The sequence below is a fragment of the Cavia porcellus genome, unplaced genomic scaffold (genome assembly GCF_034190915.1).
Source record: "Cavia porcellus strain 051 isolate PalLab524CR breed Dunkin Hartley unplaced genomic scaffold, mCavPor4.1 scaffold_2, whole genome shotgun sequence".
NCBI lineage: Eukaryota > Metazoa > Chordata > Mammalia > Rodentia > Caviidae > Cavia > Cavia porcellus.
Window position 1 is genome coordinate 298888 of NW_026947485.1, and position 23275 is coordinate 322162.

A 23275-nucleotide genomic window follows, 5' to 3' on the forward strand; every position below is an offset into this window, starting at 1 on the left:
ATGATGCAGGAACACCAACCTTCTTCATTTACTTTAGTTACTATTTACCTCTAGTAAATATTCTTTATTTTGAAAAAAATGCCTAGTAAGAAAGTCCTGTTTTTAAATTGACTGAATAATATATATGTTATTTTTATAAAATATACATCAGCAGAAAAAAATCTTCAGAAATTTTATAACTCAAAAATATTCACTGTTCAGTTTATGGTTAACACTTTCCTTACCTTTGAAAAAACTGAAAAAATACCTAGCCGTATTGTTGCTTACTTCAACCTCTCCCTAAACCCCTTTGCAATATAAATTTTTTAAAAACTGAGATAAACAAAAGTAACACATTGGAGCAAAAACTTATGATATACAAATTACATTTAATATTTGAGATTAATGTTTACTATGACTCTGTGAATACAATCTGCTCATTACAGAACATGACCTTGTGAATATTTTGAGAATAATTGTAAATTTGTAAAATGTTTCAAGAAATGACCAGCTTCACTTGAAAATAGATACAAATGAAAACAGAGTTATGCTACCACCCTGCACATAATTAATTAGAAAAAAAACAAATTGGATAATAAAACCCAGTGTTAGTAAATGACAGTGAAACAGATATATTTATATAGTCTTAATGATATTATGTTATTAAAAATATTTTAAAACATCATTTGTTCAGCCTTAATTCAATAAGCAATAAATGGTTAAACACCTGTCTTTGTAGATAAGCAATTATAATCCAACAAGAAAAATAAATCCTACTCAATGTGGTAATTCTCTGCTTTTACAATGATTTTAGAAGGAAACCAAATTCAAAAAGTGGGAAACACTAAAGGAGCTTAAGGCATGTTAAAAATATCATTAGAAATTAAAAAAAGAAAATACTGTAATGAGATTAAAATGATGTGCAGAGTAGGCAGGCAAGTGGGACTTATTATTTAAATATGGAATCTATAATCAAAAATAATGAAACAGCAGAAGTATAACTGGGAATGTGGCTAAGCAGAGCACTTCTGTAGATGACACAAACCCCAGCAGCACAAAAAACAAATGGACAAATGCGTAACCCAAAAGAGTTAATGGAGAACGATTCTCCAGAATAAAACTATGTGTAAGAAAATAATTATCAGAAGACAGTAACAACTTTTAATTTTTATTCTTGCTCATTACTGTTTATTTTCAATTGTGATTTCTAGTTACTAAAGTAAGTTTAATAGTAGCTAAGATTTTTAATAATAGAGTCCTGCTAATTTAGCTATCAGATGGTTTAAACATTCACCAAAAATATTTCCCTTTCAGATCAGCATTTGGCCAGGATATCAGGGACTTTAATGTGAGATATCTGAGAGAAATAATTGGAGTGGCGAGTCAAGAGCCAATATGTTTTCTACCACGATTGCTGAAAACATCCACTATGGCTGTGGAAATGTCACCATGGATGAGATCAAGAGAGCTGTCAAGGAAGCCAGTGCCTGTCAGTTTACCACGAAATTGCCAGAGGTACAGGCTCTAACAGTTAGTCATCCTTGAAATCAGAATTCTGTCCCAAATAACTGATTTCAAAGGTTAAGCTAGTGCTTGAGATGCAAAGTTGTCCAACATGGCTAGATGAATCTTTGAATTACTCAATAGAGACTTAAGGAACATATTCTGATACATAGGTAATGTGAAATTGTAAGTGAAAGTATCTGTTAGTAGTTTTATAAGTCACTGTCCATCTATTTTATAATGATTTATGATAATTATGATAGTTGAAATTAAGCTCCAAGTTGAGTTCGTGTATTTCCTTTTCAATTTAAAATACTCCAGGGCTCTTCTGCCTTTCACTTTGCTTTCTGTTGCAGAAACTCAACACCCTGGTTGGAGAGCAAGGGGCGCAACTGAGAAGTGAGGAGGAGCAGAAACTGCCATGGCACATGCCCTGATTCGCAACCCCAGGATCCTGCTGGGGTTGAGGCCATGCATGCCCTGGACATGGAGAGTGAGGCCGAGGTTCAGGCTGCACTGGACAAGGTCCATGGACTCTGAGCACTGAAGGAGTAGCAGACCCAAACTTTATTGCAGATTCTTGTTGATGCTCGCAAACCAAAGGGCAGAGAAAGCATGAGACAAACAAAACCCCATGGACAGAAGAAGCTGTTGCGTGGGCTCTCTCGACCCTCTTTTCATGGGGTTGCATAGTCTGTGGAGGTGACTGGCCCTCGTTTACAGAGACCACTGGGCAGAGTCCAGGCCGAGGCCCTTCAGTGAACCACTCAGCTTGGTCTTTCTTTTTATTTTTTTTTTGTTTTATTTTGAAAGTAGTATAAATAGAAGCTTCGCAGCCACTACCACTAGTGCTGGTGGAGAGAGCTGCACTGTGGAGGAGGTTCAGGGCCTACCATACAGGCCACACCGCCAATGACCTCGCAGTCCAGGGAGCTTCACCGCTGCTGCTGCTGCTGCTGCCAGACGAGGGAGCTGTGCTGCAGAGGAGGTTTGGAGCCTGCCTGTACCATGTCAGTGACCTTCTCTCAGTAGAGGGAGCTTCACAACCCAAGGAGGTGGGTTCCTGTACACCATCCAAGCCCCAGGAGGGTTTGAGATCCTTGCTCTGGGTGATCGGGGCCTACTCCGCTTGCAGCCACACTGGACTAGGTTTGGCGGGGTTCAGGTCTGCCTGGACCGCACCTGGTGGCGTCTATCAGTTCGGGGAGCTTCGCTGCCAGAGTGGGGAGCTGCACTGCTGCAGGAGGCTTTGGGCCGGTCTAGGCCACATCTGGTAACCTTCTTTTAATCCGGGGGCTTCACTGCCCACATATACAGAGTGTTCCATCCAACAACATCAGAATATACATTCTTATCAGCAGCACATGGGACAGTCTCTAAAACAGACCACACACATGCTCACAGAACATATATAAATAAGTGTAAAAGAGTTAAAATTATCCCATACATGTTATCAGATCGTGGCACCATGAAACTACAAATTAATGATAAAACAAACTGCAAAAACCCCACAAATACATGGAAATTCAATAATACACTCTTGAGCAGAGGAAATTAAACAATACCTACAAGCAAACGAAAGTACAGCTACAACTTACCAGAATCTGTGGGATGCAATGAAAGCAGTCCTCAGAGGAAAATTTATTACACTGTGTTCCCATATCAGGAAAATAGAAAGAATACAAATAAACAACCTGATGCTACACCTCAGACATCTAGGAAAAGAAGAGCAAGTCAAGCCCATTGCTAAAAGACGAGAGGAAATTATAAAAATCAGAGCAGAAATTAATGCAATAAAGACTAAGAAAACAATCCAAAGAATCCATGAATCAAAGAGTTGGTTCTTTGAAAGAATAAATAAAATTGATAAGCCCCTAGCCAATCTAATTTTAAAAGGGAAATAAAAAGCTCAAATTCATGCAATAAGTAGAGAAAAAGGCAAAACCACTAGAGACTCTGTGGAAATACAGAAGAACATCAAACCTATTTCAAAAACGTGTACTCTCATAGGTTCAATAGCACAGAAGAAATGGACAGATTCCTAGAAACATATGAAGTAATCAAAGCTAGGTCAGGAAGATGTAAAACTGCTGAATAACCCAATTTCTATTAATGAGATTGAAAATATAATTCAGTCCTTACCTACAAAGAAGAGCCCAAGCCCAGACGGATTCACTGTGGAATTCTACAAGAAATACAAAGAAGACTTAATGCCGACACTCCTCAAACACTTCAATGAAATTGAAAGGGAAGCAATCCTTCCTAAGTCATTCCTTGAAGCAAAAATTACTCTAGTACCAAAATCTGAGAAAGACCCTACTAAAAAAGAGAACTACAGATCAATCTCCCTAATGAACACAGATGCAAAAATCCTCAATAAAATATTGGCAAACAGGATGTAGCAAATCATCAAGAGGATTATACACCATGACCAAGTGGGATTCATCCCAGGCATGCAGGGATGGTTCAACATACATAAATCAATAAATGTAATCCACCATATCAATAAAGCCAAAAGTAAGAATTACATGATCATTTCTACCGATGCAGAAAAAGCTTTTGATAAGGTCCAACACTCACTCATGATAAGAACTTTACAGAAAATTGGAATAGATGGTCTTTACCTCAATATGATAAAGGCCATCTATGACAAACCAACACCCAGCATCATATTAAATGGCCAAAAACTGAAGTCCTTTACCTTAAAATCAGGCACAAGTCAAGGATGCTCTTTATCACCGCTATTTCATATACTACTGGAAATACTAGCCAGAGCAATTAGACAAGAAAGAGAAATAAAATGGGTAAAGATAGGAAAAGAGGAAGTTAAATTATCATTATTTGCAGATGACATGATACTCTAAATGGAAGACCCTCAAAACTCCATTGAAAGACTTATATCAGCAATGTAGCTGGATGCAAAATCAATACTCAAAAATCAATAGCATCTCTATACACTAACAACAAAATCATGGAGAGAGAAATGAGAAACCATACCCTTCACAATAGCATCCAAAAAATGAAATATTTAGGAATTAATCTCACAAAAGAAGTAAAAGATCTATGCAGGGAAAATTATAATACCCTGAAAAAGAAATTGAAGACGATCTCAGAAAATGGAAAGACATCCCTTGCTCATGGATAGGAAGAATAAATATTGTGAAAATGGCCATTTTCCCAAAACTGTTATACAGATTCAATGCAATCCCAATAAAAATACCATCAACATACCTCATAGATCTCGAGAAATCACTCCTAAAAATCATCTAGAACCAGAAGAGACCTAGAATAGCAAAGACAGTTGTAAGCAGCAAAGGCAAGGCAGGAGGCATCACAATCCCTGACTTGAAGTTATACTACAAAGATACTGTAATAAAATCAACATATTACTGGAATAAAAACAGATCTGAAGATCAATGGAATAGATTAGAAGATACAACCACAACTGCAAGCACACTCAACCACTTTGTCTTCCATAAAGGGGCCAAACATGTTCACTGGAAAAATGACAGTCTCTTTAATAAATGATGCTGGGAAAACTGGCTATCCATATGTCAAAAACTAAAACTATACCCATGCCTATCACCATGCACTAAACTAAAATCTAAACGGATCAAAGATCTGAATATTAAAACAGAAACACTAAATCTATTGGAAGACAAAGTAAGTAAAAATCTCGAAGACATAGGGGTAGGGAGAGGATTAATAAACAGGAATCAAACCGCATGGAAAATAATTCCCAGAATCAATAAGTGGGATTACATCTTATTAAAAAGTTTCTGCAGGTCAAAAGAAATATCCAGCATAGCGAAAAGAAAAGCCACAAACTGGGAAAAAATCCTTAGTGAACTGTCCCTCAGACAAGACTTCTGTCTAAAACATATAAAGAATTAAAAAAAATCAGACCCCAAAATTCAAGGACCCAATCCAAAAATGGGCATCTGAGATGAATACACAATTCTCAGATGAAGAAATAAAAGTGGCAAATTAAAACATGAGAAAATGTTCATCATCATTAGTCATTAGAGAAATGCAAATTAAAACCACACTTAGATCCCATCTCACTCGTGAAAGAATGATCAGTATCAAGAAAACTACCAACAACAAATGCTGGAAAGGCTGTGGGGAAAAAGGAACTCTCCTACACTGTTGATGGGAGTGTAGACTGGTACAACCTTTGTGGAGGTCAGTTCAGAGCTTTCTTAAAAACCTGGGATTGGAAGTCCCACTCTACCCAGCTATTCCATTTCTAGCCATATTCCCAGAACTGAAAACATCATACTACACTGATATATGTGCACCCATGTTTATAGCAGCACAATTTGTAATAGTCAGATCTTGGAAACAACCTAAGTGTCCATCAACTGAGGAATGGATAAAAAAGGTGTGGTATTTTTATACAATGGAGTACTACTCAGCTATAAAGAATGATCACATTGAGATATTTATAAATAAATGGATGCAGCTTGAGACCATACTCATAAGTGAAATCAAACTCACATGTATAAATACCATATAGTCTCCCTTGTATAAGAAATTATAAGAGTACATAAGAGTTTATGGTAATCATGATTCCCTATTACATTGCTCTCAAGCCTTATAATGTTTTCATTCATTGGTTCAAATGGTTTTAATCTGCTTTGTTTGATTTTATTATCTGTGATGGTATGAACAGCTATTTTGATAAAAATAAGTCATTATAATAGTCAGTGCTGATTTAATATCATCTTACTCTGAAGTCCTGCCATACTTCTGCTCTTCTGTCTCTATGGGGTTTTTCATGTTGTATCTTATTCAATTTTATTATGTGTGATAGTATAAACAAATTTTCTATGGAAATGAGATAATATAGTAGCCATTGTTCATTTTCTGTTACTTGGTTCTGAATTCCCTGTAATACTTTCATTCCCTTTAATGGTTTTATACTATCTTGTTATGTTTGATATTATTATATATGAAGTTATGCTCAACTATTTCAAAAAAAGAGACATTATGGTAGTCACTGTAAATTACGGGTTGTCTTCTGGTGAAATACTGTGTTGCTTACATTGTACTGTTCTGATCTGCTGTTGTGTCCTGTTTTATCTTAATCTCTGTAAAATAAAAAAAGAAAGTAGTAAAAATACAACAGAACAAAGCCAATCAAGACAATACAATGAAACTGGTGCAGAACTTCACAGCAGGATACCGGGATGGTAGTAATAGGTACTATGGTATATCTCGTTATCTTCACAATAGTTGTCCAGTCAATTAGGTATAGTGAAATCAAACCAAAAACAGAACATTATAAAACCAATTGAGAGTACTGAATAGAGCAAAAGAAACATAACAAAACAGTGAAAAGAACCTTTGCCTTCAACAGAAGACAGAAGGAAATTTCCTATATTTGCTTTATTGCATATGGTCATCCTCCCAAGAGATGTTGAGACATCTATCCCCAGTATCTGGAGGCGGGGAGGGTGTTTGATTCTCAGCCTGCATGCAGTAGGCTCATGGGAGCCGCTGGTTCTCCTCCTGGCCTACACCGGGGGTGCTTAACATGAGAGCGAGCAAACCAGCTGCCTAAATCCCACCTTGGACGGATCTCGGGAGCCTTGGTCTTTTCTTGAACACAGGCTGGTTTGATCAAATGTAGTTGTGCTAAAACATACGAAGAAATTAATAGGAAAGTAGTTGAAACTGTCCAAGTATTTTTCAATGATATACATTTTAATGATGACATACTGTTCCTTTCTTTGGTATAATATACATTTAGAAGTTTAAGTTATTTTCCTTATGGTTACATTAATTTCACTAACTCAGTAGGAAATATTTAATTTATATAAAATACATACAAACAGATGAAGAAAAAAAATCCAGTTTCCCTGACATTGGTCCAGCTGAAAATAGTTAAAAATTCCTTGCTTACAGGCTGGAACATAATGTTTATCCATGAAAGTGATTGGATGCTTTTCTGGAAATAAAGTTCACTTTGCATGTTTGAAATGAGCAATACATTTTAAGGAGATCATTTAATGGGCTCAGGTGTCCTTCTTGGATACTTTTAAGTGTCTGACAAGCATCTTTATGAGACTGAAGCTTTGCAGGAAGAGCCTTAGCTGGTGCAGTCTCAGAGTCACAGCTGCTTCACTTTGCTTCTAAGACCTAACAGTGCTTCTCCACTGGATAGAGTGTTTTGCTGGTTTTTGGCTGTTTATTTTAAACATATCTTGTTTTCTGTTGTAAAGTAATATAATCTTAGACTTTAAAGTCTAAGCATTTAAAAAACATTCAAACGTGTATATCTTAGTAATTTTAAAGTCATCACAATTTAAACTCCACAAGTGATCACTGGCTATTGTTTAATATTTACTCTTCATCTTGTGAGCTTTAAGGAACTGGGCAGTGTCTCGAAATCCCTTTAACTATTCATGAGATGAGCACTTTTTCACATGTTCCACGGCATTTGTGTCACTTTCCTGTCTGTATGTATTTTTGCCTGTATTGGACTACTTTTCTATTGTGTTCCTCATAAAAGTCTCATTGATTTATACAAACTCTTTGTTAAAGAAGAAATCACAATTCTGTTGCATGTATTGGAGACATTTTTTGTTTTGTTTTATTGCTTTCAATTTCACTTTGTTGGTTGATTATCATAAAAAAGTTTTGAAGCTTTATAACATTAGATTATTAATTGTCTTCAGGATGTGGGGTTGTTATTAGAAAGGATAGTCATTCATATTTCCTTCCAGCATTGATTGTTTTCATTTTAGAAATTAAAACTTTGGACAGTTAAAATATATTTGCGAGTAAGAAATAAAGGCTATTCGTTGTGTGTGTCTTTTATCTCCTGTTGAAAAGCAACTGTCTTAAATCTGGAGCTTAACCACCTCTCTGCTAAAGCACCCAACACTAACTAAATGAGTACCTTAAAAAAGGCACAAAAGTACTGGGGGATAGGTGATGTTCACTTGATCATAGAAGAAAGCTAAGATCTGAATGGGCTTACCAAAGAACTGTCAGTTGAGGCTGACAACATGGATGAGATTATAGAGGGAGAAAAAGATAGGGGAGGTATTCACAAGAGGTGGTCTTGTTTGACTCGCCATGAGCTAGATTTCTACAGCTTGCAGCTTGCTTAGGAGTTAGAAAAGGTGAATAGTTTTTGAACTGGCTTTAGGAAAATGAACCTAGTAACGGTTTCAGGATAGACAGAAGTAAAAATTCAAAGGATAGGTTACTTGTCTAAACCATTAGCCTAGGTTAAGAGATAGCACAAAATCATTTCAGTACCGAGCAGTAAGGAATTCCACCAAGCAAAGCACATTGTGTGTGGCTTACAGCAATATGTAAGCGTGGGCAGTATTCTGTTAGGTGTCTAAAGTTTGGCTAGAAAGCTGATAGCACATGGGATGAATATAGACAAACCACTACGGGGGCCAAGGCAGCAGCCCTTGGGTTGAGTTTGCAGCAGAACTCGAAGGGGAAGCGAGAGGAGATTCTGCTACAGGACTGAGCCTGCATGTGGGGTCGCTTGGGCACAGCCGTGAGTCAAGGAAGAGTGCACAGAGGGCGAGCCGAGCTGCCGTCCCTGTCACCTGGGGTGCTGACCAAGGCTTTGCCTCCAGTTTTCTTGTGCATAGCTGTGAAAGTGAACCTTGGTAATGTTTCTATTTCTCTTTCTTCCCTTTCATGGTGCTTGTGACTTGTTCTTTAATTCTTGCACACTGAGCAGATTCCTGTGTTCCTGCTGGGGGGTGAAGTTTTGTCTTTACATTTCAGAAAACTCACATACTTGAGTGCTCCTAGTGTTCAAACTGGAATGAAACTGTCATTTTCAACTTTTTTTTTTTTTTTTTTTTACTTTACTTCTGTGGGTTGTTGGACTTTATAGTTTTCCAGCTAATCTTGACCAAAAGTTGTTATGGAATCTAAAAATTCTGACTCATGCGATATTCAAAATTGCTTTATGATTCTAAACTTGGAGGACACATCTATTTTGACACACATGCACACAATTTAACATTTTATTTTCCCTTCAGACATCAGGAAACCATATCCAGTCAGAATTTGAACCTGAACTAAACGAAGAAAAGACTAGTGTGGCTCCAAATGGCTGAAAATCTCAAATATTTAGGAATTCTACTAACAAAAGCCATAAAAGTTCACAAATGTATCATACTGACCTCAATGTAGAAACCACTGAACTTGTAAGTTCTTTTTCCACTTGAATTATGTTTTTTATTTATAGTTTTGTTCTTGAAATTCTTGGCTTTGCACATAATTTTCAGGCACAGATGATTCTTACTACGATTCCTCATATTCTTGAGGGAAAATCAGAATCTTTGGGCTGAGAGTTTAGCTCAGTGGCAGAGTACTTGCCTAGTCTGTATAAGGTTCTGCATTCCATCCCCAACACAGGCGCACACACACGCACACATACACACTTCAAATTTTAAATGCATTTGACAGTAAACTAAAATAAATTCCAAGTAAAATGGCTTTCCAATGTTCCAATTAGATCAAAAATGTACTTTTTATGCAAATATGCTTAATGTTAAAATTAAATGTTCCATTCATCTTTGAGATCTACAGGCTAGTTCAAAATGAATTGTCCTGGTACTGATATACTCTAAAGACAGGATGACTTGGATTGCCTGTACTAGGAGACTCAGAATAACATTAACTTAAGCAAATTGAGAGGTTTTACTTTTCTTTCACATTAAAAAAAAATATAAGAAGTGAAGAGCTCAGGTCTAAAGTAGTGGCTGCATGGTTAGCAGGGATGCAAGATCCTTTCCTGCTCATCTCCACTGTCTGGCACGTGTCTTTCAGCCTCAATCCAATTCAAGACTGTGTCTTCAGTTCTCACCAGGATATCTGTGTCCCAAACAACAGGAAGGGCAAGGATTCCCACTGGGAGTCCCACCCCCTACTTGTATGTAGTAGTTGTTTGCCATAACTTACACAATGGCCATAGCTAGCTCCTGGGAGTGTGGGATAGTGCATCATGTCGCTCTCTACATTGGCACTATGAATTAAAAGGGAATTCTCTCAGAAAAGAAGAGAAATGCCCAGAAAAAACAGTGATGAGATTGTACACTCTAAACATTCTTTACCTCAGGATGTTAACTGAAGTGAAATAATATTATATGAGAGGAATCCATCCCAAGAAAGGATATTTTCTCAAGATACAGTTTTAGTATACCTTGATGCTATTTGTTGATAAAAGCTGAATTAATTTATTGTTGTGCAGGCCTAAAGAGTCTAATCTTACTGAGAGTCACATACTTTTTCCTGCTTACAATATCATCTGCTGCAGGAATTGCCAGGGATTTATGATAGGTCTTATTTTTAGCATATTTACAGAAAGAATAATAGGTATATTATTATTGAATTTCATTTATCATAAGTAAGAAAAGCAACATATCTGCATTTGAGCTATGAAATTCTCCACTTTTCATTTTCTTATCTATTTCTAGACTTACTTTGCTAAATTTTACAATCCAGTATTTTTAGAGGAACACATGTCTTGAAGAATGCAGAGTAGAGAGGAGGTAGCACATACCACCACCCATAAGATTGTCCTACTGCCATGCTAGGGAATGAACACAGGCTGGAGGAGAAGGAGAACTGAAGTCTAAGCAGAGGGCCAGAGAACACCTGCCTATGCATTGAAGACCAGTGCTCAGAGGAAGAGCCCAGTTATCACCCTGTGTCTTCCAGATAATGTTAGCTAGAAAGGAAAAATTCCTCCCATACAAAGCAAATGGTTAAATTGAAAGACGAAAGAGGCTGAGTGGAACCTGTTTCTGTGTCCTCTGCTTCATAGACATAAATATAACCTAAATTACCTCATGTCTATGGGTTCCATATCCACCCTTGTCTCCAGTGTGATTCTAAACTGCCTCTATAGTTAGAATGTGCTTCCTCATGAGGCCCATGTCTTTGTGTTTGACCAGACACTTAGTTCAGCATTTGTCTAGAGTCTGGTATGTGCCAGGAATTAGGTTCATTTCTAAGAATACAAAGACATAGTCTTTTTGATTTAAAAAATGCATACTTCAAAAGAAACTATGCAGACAATACAACAGAATCACAAAACAAAACTAGGCAATATGAGAAGGCTGCTCAGGGAGGAGTGGTTAAAAGGGTGGGAGTTATCAGTGAGGTTTTTCGATTTGGTGACAAGTCACAGTAAAGACAGCACTGGTGAGATTCTAGGGAAAGGAGACCAAGTGCATATTTTTCAGGTGGTGGTGATACCCTATACTTGTAAGGACATTGTACACTTGTCACACGTATTGTCCTTGGACTCTGGTGTCATCCCTGTGAGAGAGGCCTGGCTATATCTCTCCACTGTGACAAAGAAAGACAGCCCACTTCCATGGCTCCCCCTGACTGTCACACCAGCCTGAGTCATGACCTCCAGAGTTAGGACTGGACTCCAGGATGGCTTGTGCGCAGACCTGGCCACCTCTTAATTTGCTGAGGTCAGAACAGAGACAGAAGGTGGCCTCCAAGTGGACCGCCCATGCAGGCTTATGCTGAGTCTGCTGCAGGTATTACCAAATTGTCTGACATGTCATCTTGCTCTCGAGGAGGTCTGCTCTTCATTCTGGAGGATGATGGTGAAGCCAATTACTGCAGACTCCAGTAATTGTCATGCTACTGTCTTGTTTTGATTTTTATGTCTTTTAGGATGCAAAGGTGCCATCAGTGTCTTTTTTGAAGGTCCTGAAGCTCAGTAAAACCGAATGGCCCTACTTGTGATTGGAGACAGCCTGTGCCATTGCCAATGGGGCACTGCAGCCAGCATTTTCCATCATATTTTCTGAGATGATCACAGTGAGTTTGAAAACATTATGTAACAGTTTCAGTTAAATCAGACCTTGCCCAACTTGCTCAGTCCTGGGGTTTAAGTAGCACAAATTAAACTAAACCAAAATCCTTAGTTCCCTTTGGAGGTCGGGCACAAGGAAAAGCAAGGTAGCCCCTGAGCTGTTCCAAGTTCTGGTGTCAGTGAGGTACACAGTGCAAAGTCAGGGAAGAGGCAGTCTAAGTGGCTCTCTTCCCTTGGGTCAAACTGGGTAAGACCATGACTCTCATCTGGGGAAATTTGCTGGCCATGTCCCTGGGGAGCGCTGTGGCAGCATGAGGGCTCATGGAGGAGCAAGCAATGACCCTGGACTCAGCACAGTCTGGCCTCACCCCCGAGTGTATGGCAAACAGGCAGGGCACGTTTCCTCTCTGTGCCTCAGTTTCTTCATCTGCAAGATGACGCTACATGTAAAATGTTGAGGATTAAGAGGGGATAGAGGTAACTATGTGGAAAGCATGTAAGAGTGCCTGGCTCACAGTCAGTACTCAAGTGACAGTTCCTGTATCTGCTTTAGCAGTCCTTCCAAAACCTGGGACACCTGATACCAAGAAACACACACTCTCCAGTCATTAAATTCACAGGGATGTTTACCTGAAAACAGGTGGCGGTGATACCCTGCAACTTCTATCTCTGCTGAAGAGAGAGGTTTTGTTGTACAACCAACTTAGCAAACCTCTGACGTCACTGGTGAAACTTTCTGGTTAAGAATGAATTATCCTCCATCATATTAAGAGCTTGTTATTCTTGTGGCATTAAATATTGGTCTATAATGAAGATCACAAGATGAAAAATTTGAAAATTTAGAAATCACCATCCAAATATTACTAAATTTCAAAATAAAGCATCCTGGAGGCTCTCTTGCAGTTCAGAGCTGTGTGGCTATGTTTACATTTAGGTAATGTTTAGTATAGCCAGTGCTGCCCTAAGCACCAGAGACAAAGCAGCACACAGACTAAGCCATGTTGTGCCCTCCAGCAGCAACCTACCAGGACTCCCACATAGTACACACCAGAAACAGATTTCCAGGCATCAAGGGATAACAAGTGCTTTGAAGGCAAGGCAGGAAGGTGTGGGAGCAGGGCTCAGGTCACTGGCCAGCAGGGATACTCAGTGGGGTCTAAGGGAGGAGAGAACAGAAGCAGAGGGACAAACACCACATTGAGGTTCATAATCCCCCAAGTCCTAGAGCCAGGAAGCAGCACTGGTTATCACGGGGGCTGGGGTAAGGGAAGACAGGTGGCTGGAGAGTCTGTGACACAGAGGGGCTTCCTGCCACTGAGCTGTGCACTTACAGTGGGGATGCAGTGACTTCAGTTGTATATATTTGACTGCAATTTTAAAACTTCACATATTCAAAGCCTAGTTTTAAAATATGACCCTCCCTGGCCCTGAATCAAGGCTGGCAGCTTCCTGACGTTGTTGGTTTCAAGCAGGAGCCTAAAGAGATGTCTTTCTATGGTCTGTTGGCCATTTCAGGATTTGGGCAGTGAAATGGTCAATTCATTAGAAAGAAACAGCTTGAAGCAACCCCTCCCCACCTGGTGAGCAGCTGTGAGTGTGGCAGGCTGCAGCAGCCCAGGATGGGAGCCACTGGCATTTGCTGGGACCCGTATTGTGCTGGGACCTGGAGGGGATGATGCAGTAAAGCTGCACAAGGGTAACATGTTCTCTCTGCTTTGTGTGGGTCTGGGGATCATTTCTTTCTTCACTTTTTTCCTTCAGATAAGCACCCATGATTTGCCTTCTCAGCAGCCTGCAGTTCAGTTAGGGAAATCAGGACCAAAAGGAGTTTCCAGAGCCTGGGCTGCAGAGACAGAGAGCAGACTTTGCTACAGGATGGGTGGGAACCATCCGCTATCCCAGGGTGTAGCCATCTGCAGCAGGAATGTCACCAGAGGGGGAAGGGGACAGAGCACTAGAGGACAGCAGGCCACTTAGACTTAGCTGGCTGCCTGCTGGGAAGTGCCACATAGCAGCACCATGGTTTGTTGTGACTCTGCAGCAATTTGGAACTGTGTAACTGGTGAACTATTGGAGAGAACACACATTTTGCATTCAGATTTGCAGATGTAGCCAAACATAGTTAGTTAAACTTGTTTCACCTGTTCTTTCCTACCTAATGAGACTTTTATCAGATTTCTTTTGCCTTATTGAACCCATGGGCATCAGGGATCCTGTAGTCCTCTCATTAAGTCAGCAAAATACTGTTTCCTGGTCATGCCAGGCTGCAATTCTTTTATCACTGCCAAGACAGTATACGGAAAGCAAAGCTTTCTCCTGAGAAGTCAGATCTTCTCGGGGCACTGAGGGAATCAGTCCAGCTCTGGACTGGTCAGATCAGGGAGTAAGCATTTTAGGGGTATAGGACCTGCACAGCTAGAGGAGAGAGGAGCTGTGCTTCTCTGCTTCTTGCCCCACAGGCTGTCAGAAAGAGGAATCCTAGGCAGGGAAAAAGAACAACCCACTGTCTCCCAGTCTGAGACAGGCAGAGAAAGCAAACTAGGGAGTAGAACTTAACCTGTCTCCTCACTCTCTGCACACCGCAGAAGATAGCATGCACCCCTGCACAGTTATGTGACTGGTACTTTCAACTCACAGATGTAGTTAAATATGGTATCTTTGTCACTGATGATACCCTTGAAAGTTTTAAAAAGTCAACCTGCTCAGAATGGTTTAGAAGCCCTAACTGCAGAGTTTTAGTTTTGTCTTACTCTAGCACATACTATACTGAAGAATCAGGAGTACATCCCTTTGTAGGTAGGACTTTGAATTGTACTCTGGTCTAGGCTGATATTGGAGTAGTTGGCTAGTGCAGAGTAATGTGAATTGAGAGTAAGGTGAATGTGTGCATCTGCATCAGGAATGACAACAAGAGCCTCTTTCTCACCCAGGGCGTCACATTTGGGAGAGCTGGTGAAATGCTCACCATGAGGCTGCCATCAATGGCTTTCAAGGCAATGCCGAGACAGGAGGGCATGGCCTAGGGGTTTGGGTGTCCTTCACTAGAAGCCTCTTCCTTTTCTGTGGCCTCTGATGTGCACACTTTCCCCAAGGCATCTGTGTCGGAACTGAACTGCATCCTGCAGGCTATCTCAATCCTCTCACTTCCAGACTTCATAGTCTTTTCATGGAAGTGGGCTTAATTTCAGCAGCCTTTTGTTCATCCTGCAGCTGTCTCCACCCAGGGGCCCTTTTGAGGACACAGGGCCTGGTCCATCCTCTGAGACTCCAAAGTACCTCTAAACAAAGTCTGTGGCTGATCATCTTACTGACTGACATGGGGGTTTTTTTCATGGTTACAGAAATTAAAAGGCAACAGCCTGAATTTGTAGACAAAAATTTTCACTGGAAAATCTGTTATAGGAAAAAATAAAGCTGACTGTCCCATAAGCAGCCAGGTAAGAGGAAAAAAACTGGCCATGTTACATGTGAGAGCCCATTCCTCCACCAACACAAAAACCCCTCAGGAAGGATGGGGCTTACTTTGGGGTCCTAAAGGAATGTCACTGTTTACAGTTTTTATTTTACTTTTGGTGCTGGGGATTGAACTCACAACCTTGCGCTTGCCAGGCAGGTGCTTATGCCACTTAGCTAAATCCCTGGTCCTGTTTACAGATTTTTAAAAGAGTGGCAGGGGTTTTGGATAGAATGAGCTCAGTTACTACTTAGGCATGAGTTTTCACATAGTCTAAATAGTGCTTTAAATTGTGCTATGGGCCCCTCTTGAAGGAGACATATTACAATAAATGATAATGACAGAGTCAGTTTTCAGTCCCATCAGTGGCCATCCTAGCTTACATCAGGCTCATACAGCATCCCACACATCTTATTTTCCTATCTCAAGCACAGCAACTCACTCAGCTTGTGGCTGATTTACTTCTCCTATTATGACCCATAAGTTACAGCTATCTGCCTGTCTCCCTCAGGCTGTCAAAAACCAGCTCTTCTACTTCTGCCTCCCTTTCTGCATCAACTTTGCCCACGCAGGCCAAAGATGCTCTCAATTGTGTAATGGCTTTTCCATCATATATGAGCTATCTTTCCACATTAACTGACTTGTTAATTCATTCAGAAATTACTGTGTACCAGAGTAATTGCACACTGTTAAATCCATCCTCTGCTTACTCCGTAATGAGTGCAGGAGAGGGAGGAAAACATTCAGCTATGATTTCCCTATTTTTCTAGAGGACCAGACTATCCACCCATGTGACAACTGATTACATTCCTACTCACACAGCAGTATATAGCAGGCATTATGTTTTGAGCAAGTCAGAGTTAAATCTTCACTATTGAAAACAATGCCTACCATTTTATCCACCCCATATCACCACTCTCCCTCAAAGGAGCTTCCCTAAGACAAATTACACAAAAGAGAGCTCTGGGCTCCAGTTAGCACAGGGACTTGTCCTGTCAAAGGCTGGTTTGGAAGAATACTTTTTGATTCTAACTGAAGAAACCTAAAAGCCATCAACAGAAACTTCAGGATACTGTTTTCTCTCCTTTGGCCATATTGGGGATTGAATCCAGGGACTTTTCACTGAGCTGCATCCCTGACTTGTTCTTATAAAAATTTTTTATTGTGAAGCAGGGTCTCAATATGTCCCTAAATTGCCCAGGCTGGGACTGAACTCGTTGATTCTCCTGCTTTAGGCTCCGAGAGTTCAAGGTTATAAGCATGCATCACCCTGCCCAGCTCTTTCAAAATACTTCTGAGAGAGCCCTAAGTCTTAACATTCTTTATCATTTCAGAAATTAAAAAGCCACTTCTAATGAAGGTCTGTTCCATTTTAGATTGCAACTGAAGCAATAGAAAACATTAGGACAGTTGTATCCTTAACCCAGGAAAGAAAATTTGAATCAATGTATGTTGACAAATGGATGGGCCTGACTGGTGATGGGTATGATTGCTGAGAACACAGAGGTTTCCCAGGGTGGAATTATGTTCCCCAAAGATAATAAAACTTCTGCACAAATAATATGGCTACGAGGTCATCCTTTCACAGTAGTTATCATATTGAAAATAACCACAGGGCTAGACATTTTCATCTCTTTTTTAAAATATATAGAAGAAGGGAAAGGAGCAGGGCCGTAGAAGGTAGAGAGATTAGATGTGAACAAAATCATAGAGTACACATCTGTCTGTCTGCAAAGCAGTAAGGGTTGTCCAAGTAAGGGTTGTGCATGTGTTATCTGATCTGTTATAATAAACTCATTAATCTGTATCACTTATTTTAAAAGGAGTGAATAAAATGCAATAAGAAGTAAGATTAGGTTCATAAAGGCTAAGGCTACGGAGGATTCCGTAGGAGCTGATCACTGGTGCAGGCAGCACACGCCATCTGGTGTGTAGGATGAGAGAAGCACTCAAACTCTTATTTTCTTTATTTTCTCTTTGCTATGGGTGTGTGTGTACATATGCCATCACGTGTGACTTTATGGCTTATTTTGAACTTTAAAGAATTCATGAGAAATCAAAAGCTGAAGCAAATAATAAACTTGGCATAATTTAAAGATTCAGTTGCCTTGTAAATTGTTCAGTAATGGTGAGTATTGTGAAACTATGGTCACAGCACCCAAGTTACAGTATCCAAATGAGTAATGCTGATTTTTTTCTTGTCAATTATCTTCCTTCTGATTTGAGAGTAAATAAATTATGAACCTTTTGGTGGGTTTAGAAGCCTAATAAAAGTATAGCATGGCACCTGATTAGAAATTGTGCTAAACAAACTATACCCAGGGCCAGTAGGCTCTCACTTGGGGAAGGATTTCTGGCATGCATTACATAAATGTAATAGTCCAAGTTTTGAGAAACACATCTAATCATAGGAGACCAGGTCATGATAGCAAAAGCTATTGCAGTGAGATGTTTCAAGCTTTACTTCTGTGACACCCTGGGTGTTTTTGATACAACAGCTATGTTTGCATCAGGGGCTTAAACATTTGAGTCATCAGTTGTAGCTTGGAGTAGGGATACTAGAAATATTTGCACAGCCACTGTGAGCTCAGCATCTGTGTTGTTTCACTGTGCTCAGTTCACAAAACTGTTCTGCATAACAGTGATTATCTCTGTGGTACACACCATAAAATAGATGCCTCTTGGGATGAATCACTTCTAAAACTAACATAACTGAAGGGAGAATTGAAGCCCAGATTAGAGGTTGCGCTCTTTGTACTTTGAGCTTGCGAAAATAATCATAAAGTGTAACTACAGCTGTGTGTGTAACTCCAGCAAAGCACAGTGAGTTTCACCATCATGTAGAATGTAGGTGAAATAAATAATGGGGGGAGGGGAGGTGACGGAGTGAGGGGAGAGTGGCCAGGCAGGGAGCGACCATGGTCAGATCTGTGTCCCTGTCAAACCCTGAGCTGAAGGTGATCAATATGGCTCACTAACATGTGCTAATGAGTGGGAAAGGAAGTTGATGATGCCCATGGACTCAGAAGAGGGATAAACAGTGTGCCACTTATCAGCAGCCAAACCATGGCCTGAGCAAGGATGGAGCACCTTCCCCACCTTTCATCTTTTGTTGATACCAAGCTACTGTGTAGGCTGCCCAATAAGTGTGCGCTCATAGGTGCCCCTTTAATCTGGGGACCCACTGCTGTGCACTCACACCCAGGAGTAGGCCTCACATTGTGTGGTCGGTCTAAGGCCAGCTTCCTGAGGTTGTGCTGCTTTTCTTAGTCTGTAGAATTACCAGCAGTGTAGAAGAAGCCTTTTTCTCTGCATTCTCACCAGCATTTTGTTGTTGCTTCACATATTTGATGGTCATTTGTATTTCTTCTTTTCAGAAATGCCTATTAAGATCATTGGTCCATTTTAACACGGGATGGCCCATTTTTAAATTAAACTTCTTGAGTTCTTCCCTATCTTGTCAGATTAGACAGATGACCGGTTGGCAAAAACATATTACTACTCTATGGGCTGTCTCTTCACCTTGTCAGTTGTTTTCCTTGTGATGCAGAATCTTTTTAATTCAGTGTAATTCCATCTGTCTACTTTTGCTTTTGTTTCCTGTATTGTTTGGGGTATTATCCAGAAAAGTATTGCCTGCACCACTGTCTTGAAGTTTCTCCCCAGTGTTTTCTTCTAGTGGCTTCAGAGTCCCAGTCCTTCCTCTTGGCCTCTGAGCCATCATGAGTTAGTTCGTGTACAAAATGAGAGAGAGTCTTCTGCCTGCAGATGTCCCCTTATGCCAGCACCGTTATCATAGTTAACATGCATAGAATTGCTTTCATGATTTCTTTCTCAGTCAATTAACTATTGGTTCTTAGTACAGCTACTGAATTGGGGGAGGGGTGTGTGTGTGTGTTACTAAGGATTTATCAAGTCTGATACTCTTGGTGAAGACCTTTGTTTCTCTGTGTATGGAATCATGCAAACAAGGATAACTTGACTTCCTCCTTTTTCTGAAATTTTCTTTAAAGAAAGACTAAGCAAAACAGAAAATAGGTAGAAATAATACATACATTCATAGAAAAAAAAACCAGTAAGAAATCACTAGTTGATGTTTACATATTGTCGTTTTACAAATAGTTGTTCAAGGTACAAGAGTGGAATATGTAAAGTGGGAATTCAAACAGCCAGACTGCAAACAGTTCTGTTGAACTGTCCAACAAAAACTTAGTAACATGGTTGTCACTTAAACACTATACACTTAAACATACATGCAGTTATCCATATCTTCATTTATGTTTAGATTAAACAAATTAAAGCAGGTTAAAATCATTCTGAACAAAGATAATAGTATTGCTGGATTTCACATCATGACACTCTGTGATCAGCACTGGGTACTATAGTGCCTTTTTAAAAATTTAATTTAAAGAAAGACTAAACAAAACACAAAACGGGTAGAAATAATACATAATTTCAAAGAAAAAATAAACAGTAAGAAATCACTAGTTGATGATTATAGATTGTCTTCTTACAAATAGTTATTCAAGATACTAAAGTGGAGCATATGAAGTGGGGATTCAAACAGTGAGATTGCAACCAATTCTGTTCAGCTATCCAACAAAAACTGAAAAATATGGTTATCAATCCTATACACTTAAACATACATGCAGTTATCCATATTTTCAACTATGCTGACATTGAATAAACCCAAGCAGGCTAATATCACTCTGAACAAAGAATAATACTATAGCTGGGTTTCACATTTTGACTCTCCAGGATTAGCACTGGGTATTTTAGTGTCTCTTTTTCTTCAAAGTATCTGTTAATTTCATCATGTGTCATGAGATCTGTTCTCATAAACTGTTTACAGATTCTACACATGCATGAGTCTTAACATGTATTTCTATCCTTTCTATATTAGAGGGAGAAACAAAACAAAGTATGGCAAAACAAAACACATTCCTATAAACACATGAAACAAGATAAATATATAAGACCATTGTACAAAGAGTTCTACCATAGTTCCTGTGTTGTCTCTTGTTATCTCCAATAGAATTGTCTATATCATCAGACATAGTATAATTGAATATATAAGTACATAACAGTGTTAATAAAAACACAACTTTGTATATAGTATAGAACTTCAAAAACCGGCAGTTATCAAACCAGAATGTGTATCATAGAGTCTTGCCATCTTCAGTGTAGTTGCCTATACTCTCAGACTTGATATTATCAATCATATCAGTGTTGAATAAAGTCTTCTCTGCCTCATTTCTGTTATGCTCTTGTTTACCATCAGTTATTTGCTTATCTTCTTCATTCTGTTTTCTGCTCCATTCATTGAGGCCTCTCTGTCACTGTTCCTGGAATCCTAATATTTTTCTCTCTCTCTAGAATGCCCTGCGTAGTATTCTCTGTAGACTTGGACTGGTGGTTGTGAATTTCCCAAGTTCCTCTTTGTCTTGGAAGCCTCTTGTTTCTCCATTAATTTCTAGAGACTGTTTAGCAGGGTATATCAATCTGGGCTGGAGGTTATTTTCTTTCAGGGCTTGGAATATTTTGCTCCAGGCTCTTGTTGACTTGATGGTTTGTGTCAAGAAGTCTGCCGTTATTCTGATGGGCATTCCTCTAAGGTTTTCTGGTTCTTGTTTCTAACAGCTTTTAATATTCTGTTCTTATATTGAATTTCTGGGATCTTGATTATTATATGCCTGGGTGTAGCTCTGGTTTGGTTGTAGGTGGGCTGGAGTTCTGTATGCCTCATATATCAGAATATCATTTCCTTTTCTTATGTTTGGGAAGTTTTCCTTAATTATTTCTGTGACAAACTTTTGTAGTTCCTTTGTTTGTACCCCAGCTTCTTCATTCACATTCTTTATTCTCAAGTTATAGATCCTTTTGTTATCTAAAGAGTACACTGCCTTGACACACTTTGAACCTTGTCTTGACTCTGAATGATTTTCTTACAAATGAAACTACCAGCTGTGCAGGGAGGGCCCTGCACTGTATAATGAAGGACTGTTTTGGCTGTGAGCCCCCCTAACTTTCCTTGTTCCCTGCAGAAATACAAGACTCGAATGGGTGGCAAGGGCACTCAACTCTCAGGAGGTCAGAAACAGAGGATTGCAATTGCCTAGGCACTGATCAGGCAGCCACAAATTCTGCTGCTGGACGAGGCTACCTCAGTGCTGGACACAGAGAGTAAAAAGGTTTGGCTCCACTGTATCAGCAAGTCAGTGTCCAGAGGCTGCCGCTGCTGTCCTTGGCCATGAAAAACAAAAGAAGGGAACTCAGGGCAGGGGGAGAAGGGTAAGCATTACATGTTAGCCAGTGGTTATTTATTCTGTGTTTTCTTCCAAATTTTCTAAAATTACCATGTTTTACTTTCATACATTGAAAACAAGCATTCAGAAGACAAAAGCAAAATTTTTTTTAAAAAAACCTACTTATATAATTTTCAGGCTGGGTCTGTTCTCCAGTTTCTCTGCAGGTGGTCCAGGAAGCCCTAGACCAAGCCAGAAAAGGCTGCACTTGCCTCATGATTGCATAATACCTGGCCACCATCCACAGTGGAGACGTCATCCTGGCCACCATCCACAGTGGAGACGTCATCCTGGTGATTCAGAACAACCAGGTCAGGGAGCAGGGCACCCACCAGCAGCTGCTGGCACAGAGAGGCATCTACTTCTCAGTGGTCAGTATCCAGGCTGGCACATAGAACTCATGATCTCTTGTTGCAGTGTATTTCAACAAAAATAAATTCAAATCACTCTATAACTTTCTGCTTGTAAAAGAATATGGGGGAACCTCCTGGACAACTGCCTTGAAAGAAGAGCAACTATCTCCATTTTGGGTAAACCTGGCCCTATCTCCAAGTACTGATATGTACAGAGCAGTCTGGGCTATTTCCTTATCCCTTCAATTGGCTTTAAGCAATGTAAATCGATCCAATGTGTAGTCTTTGAAGCAAGGTAATAGTGTTACCCACCCGTGACTCCCTCAAAAAACATGTGAGCTGGGCAGGATGGAGAGCAAGCTTCACGCTGTTGATCGGGGCCTAGCATCAAGACAAGAGGCTATGACTTCCCAGGGCAGAAAAGATTACACATCAGAGTTGAAGCACCAAACCCAAATATTAGATGCTACCTCAGTTGTGTTACGCAGATTACTCTCTCTGCACTTCTTTCCCTCTTATATCAGAGAGGTGACCTCAGGCCTCCTACCCAGCCCAGCTCACATATTTCCTGCCACTCTCATTGTCTCTCCTCCTCAAGCCACTCTCCTCATGGAAAATTAATAAAACCCCGATTGGGCTCTGGTTTGTGGCCTTTGTTCCAGTGAACCTTCATCCTGACTGAACTTAGGACCCCTTGATTGCCCATAACTATATACATGTCTAGTGTCTTTATTCTCATTTGGGTTGCACTGAAAGTGGTGGATTGTAGTTAACTTGCTGAAATCCCAATAACTTTTCCTGGAACTACAAATATAAACTTCCCAGACTGTGACAAGATCCAGGAAGGGGCTCTCTATAA

At 39.8% G+C, this 23275-nt stretch overlaps 1 protein-coding gene and 1 non-coding gene across 2 annotated transcripts in view; both read left to right on the forward strand.

Moving 5' to 3' along the window:
- LOC100722900 (uncharacterized) overlaps positions 1-22458 on the forward strand; it is a 35417-nt gene extending 12959 nt beyond the window's left edge. Inside the window, 8 exon segments of the mRNA XM_063234437.1 lie at positions 1299-1373; positions 1376-1494; positions 1839-1896; positions 1899-1940; positions 1943-2007; positions 2412-2755; positions 21775-21949; positions 22231-22458. Of these exon segments, the coding sequence (XP_063090507.1) occupies positions 1299-1373; positions 1376-1494; positions 1839-1896; positions 1899-1940; positions 1943-2007; positions 2412-2755; positions 21775-21949; positions 22231-22458 (1106 nt within the window).
- On the forward strand, positions 13726-13862 carry LOC111756886 (small nucleolar RNA SNORA2/SNORA34 family). The gene has a single exon (XR_002791273.1). It is a non-coding gene; the product is annotated as a small nucleolar RNA SNORA2/SNORA34 family (small nucleolar RNA).
- Positions 22459-23275: the final 817 nt, after the last annotated feature.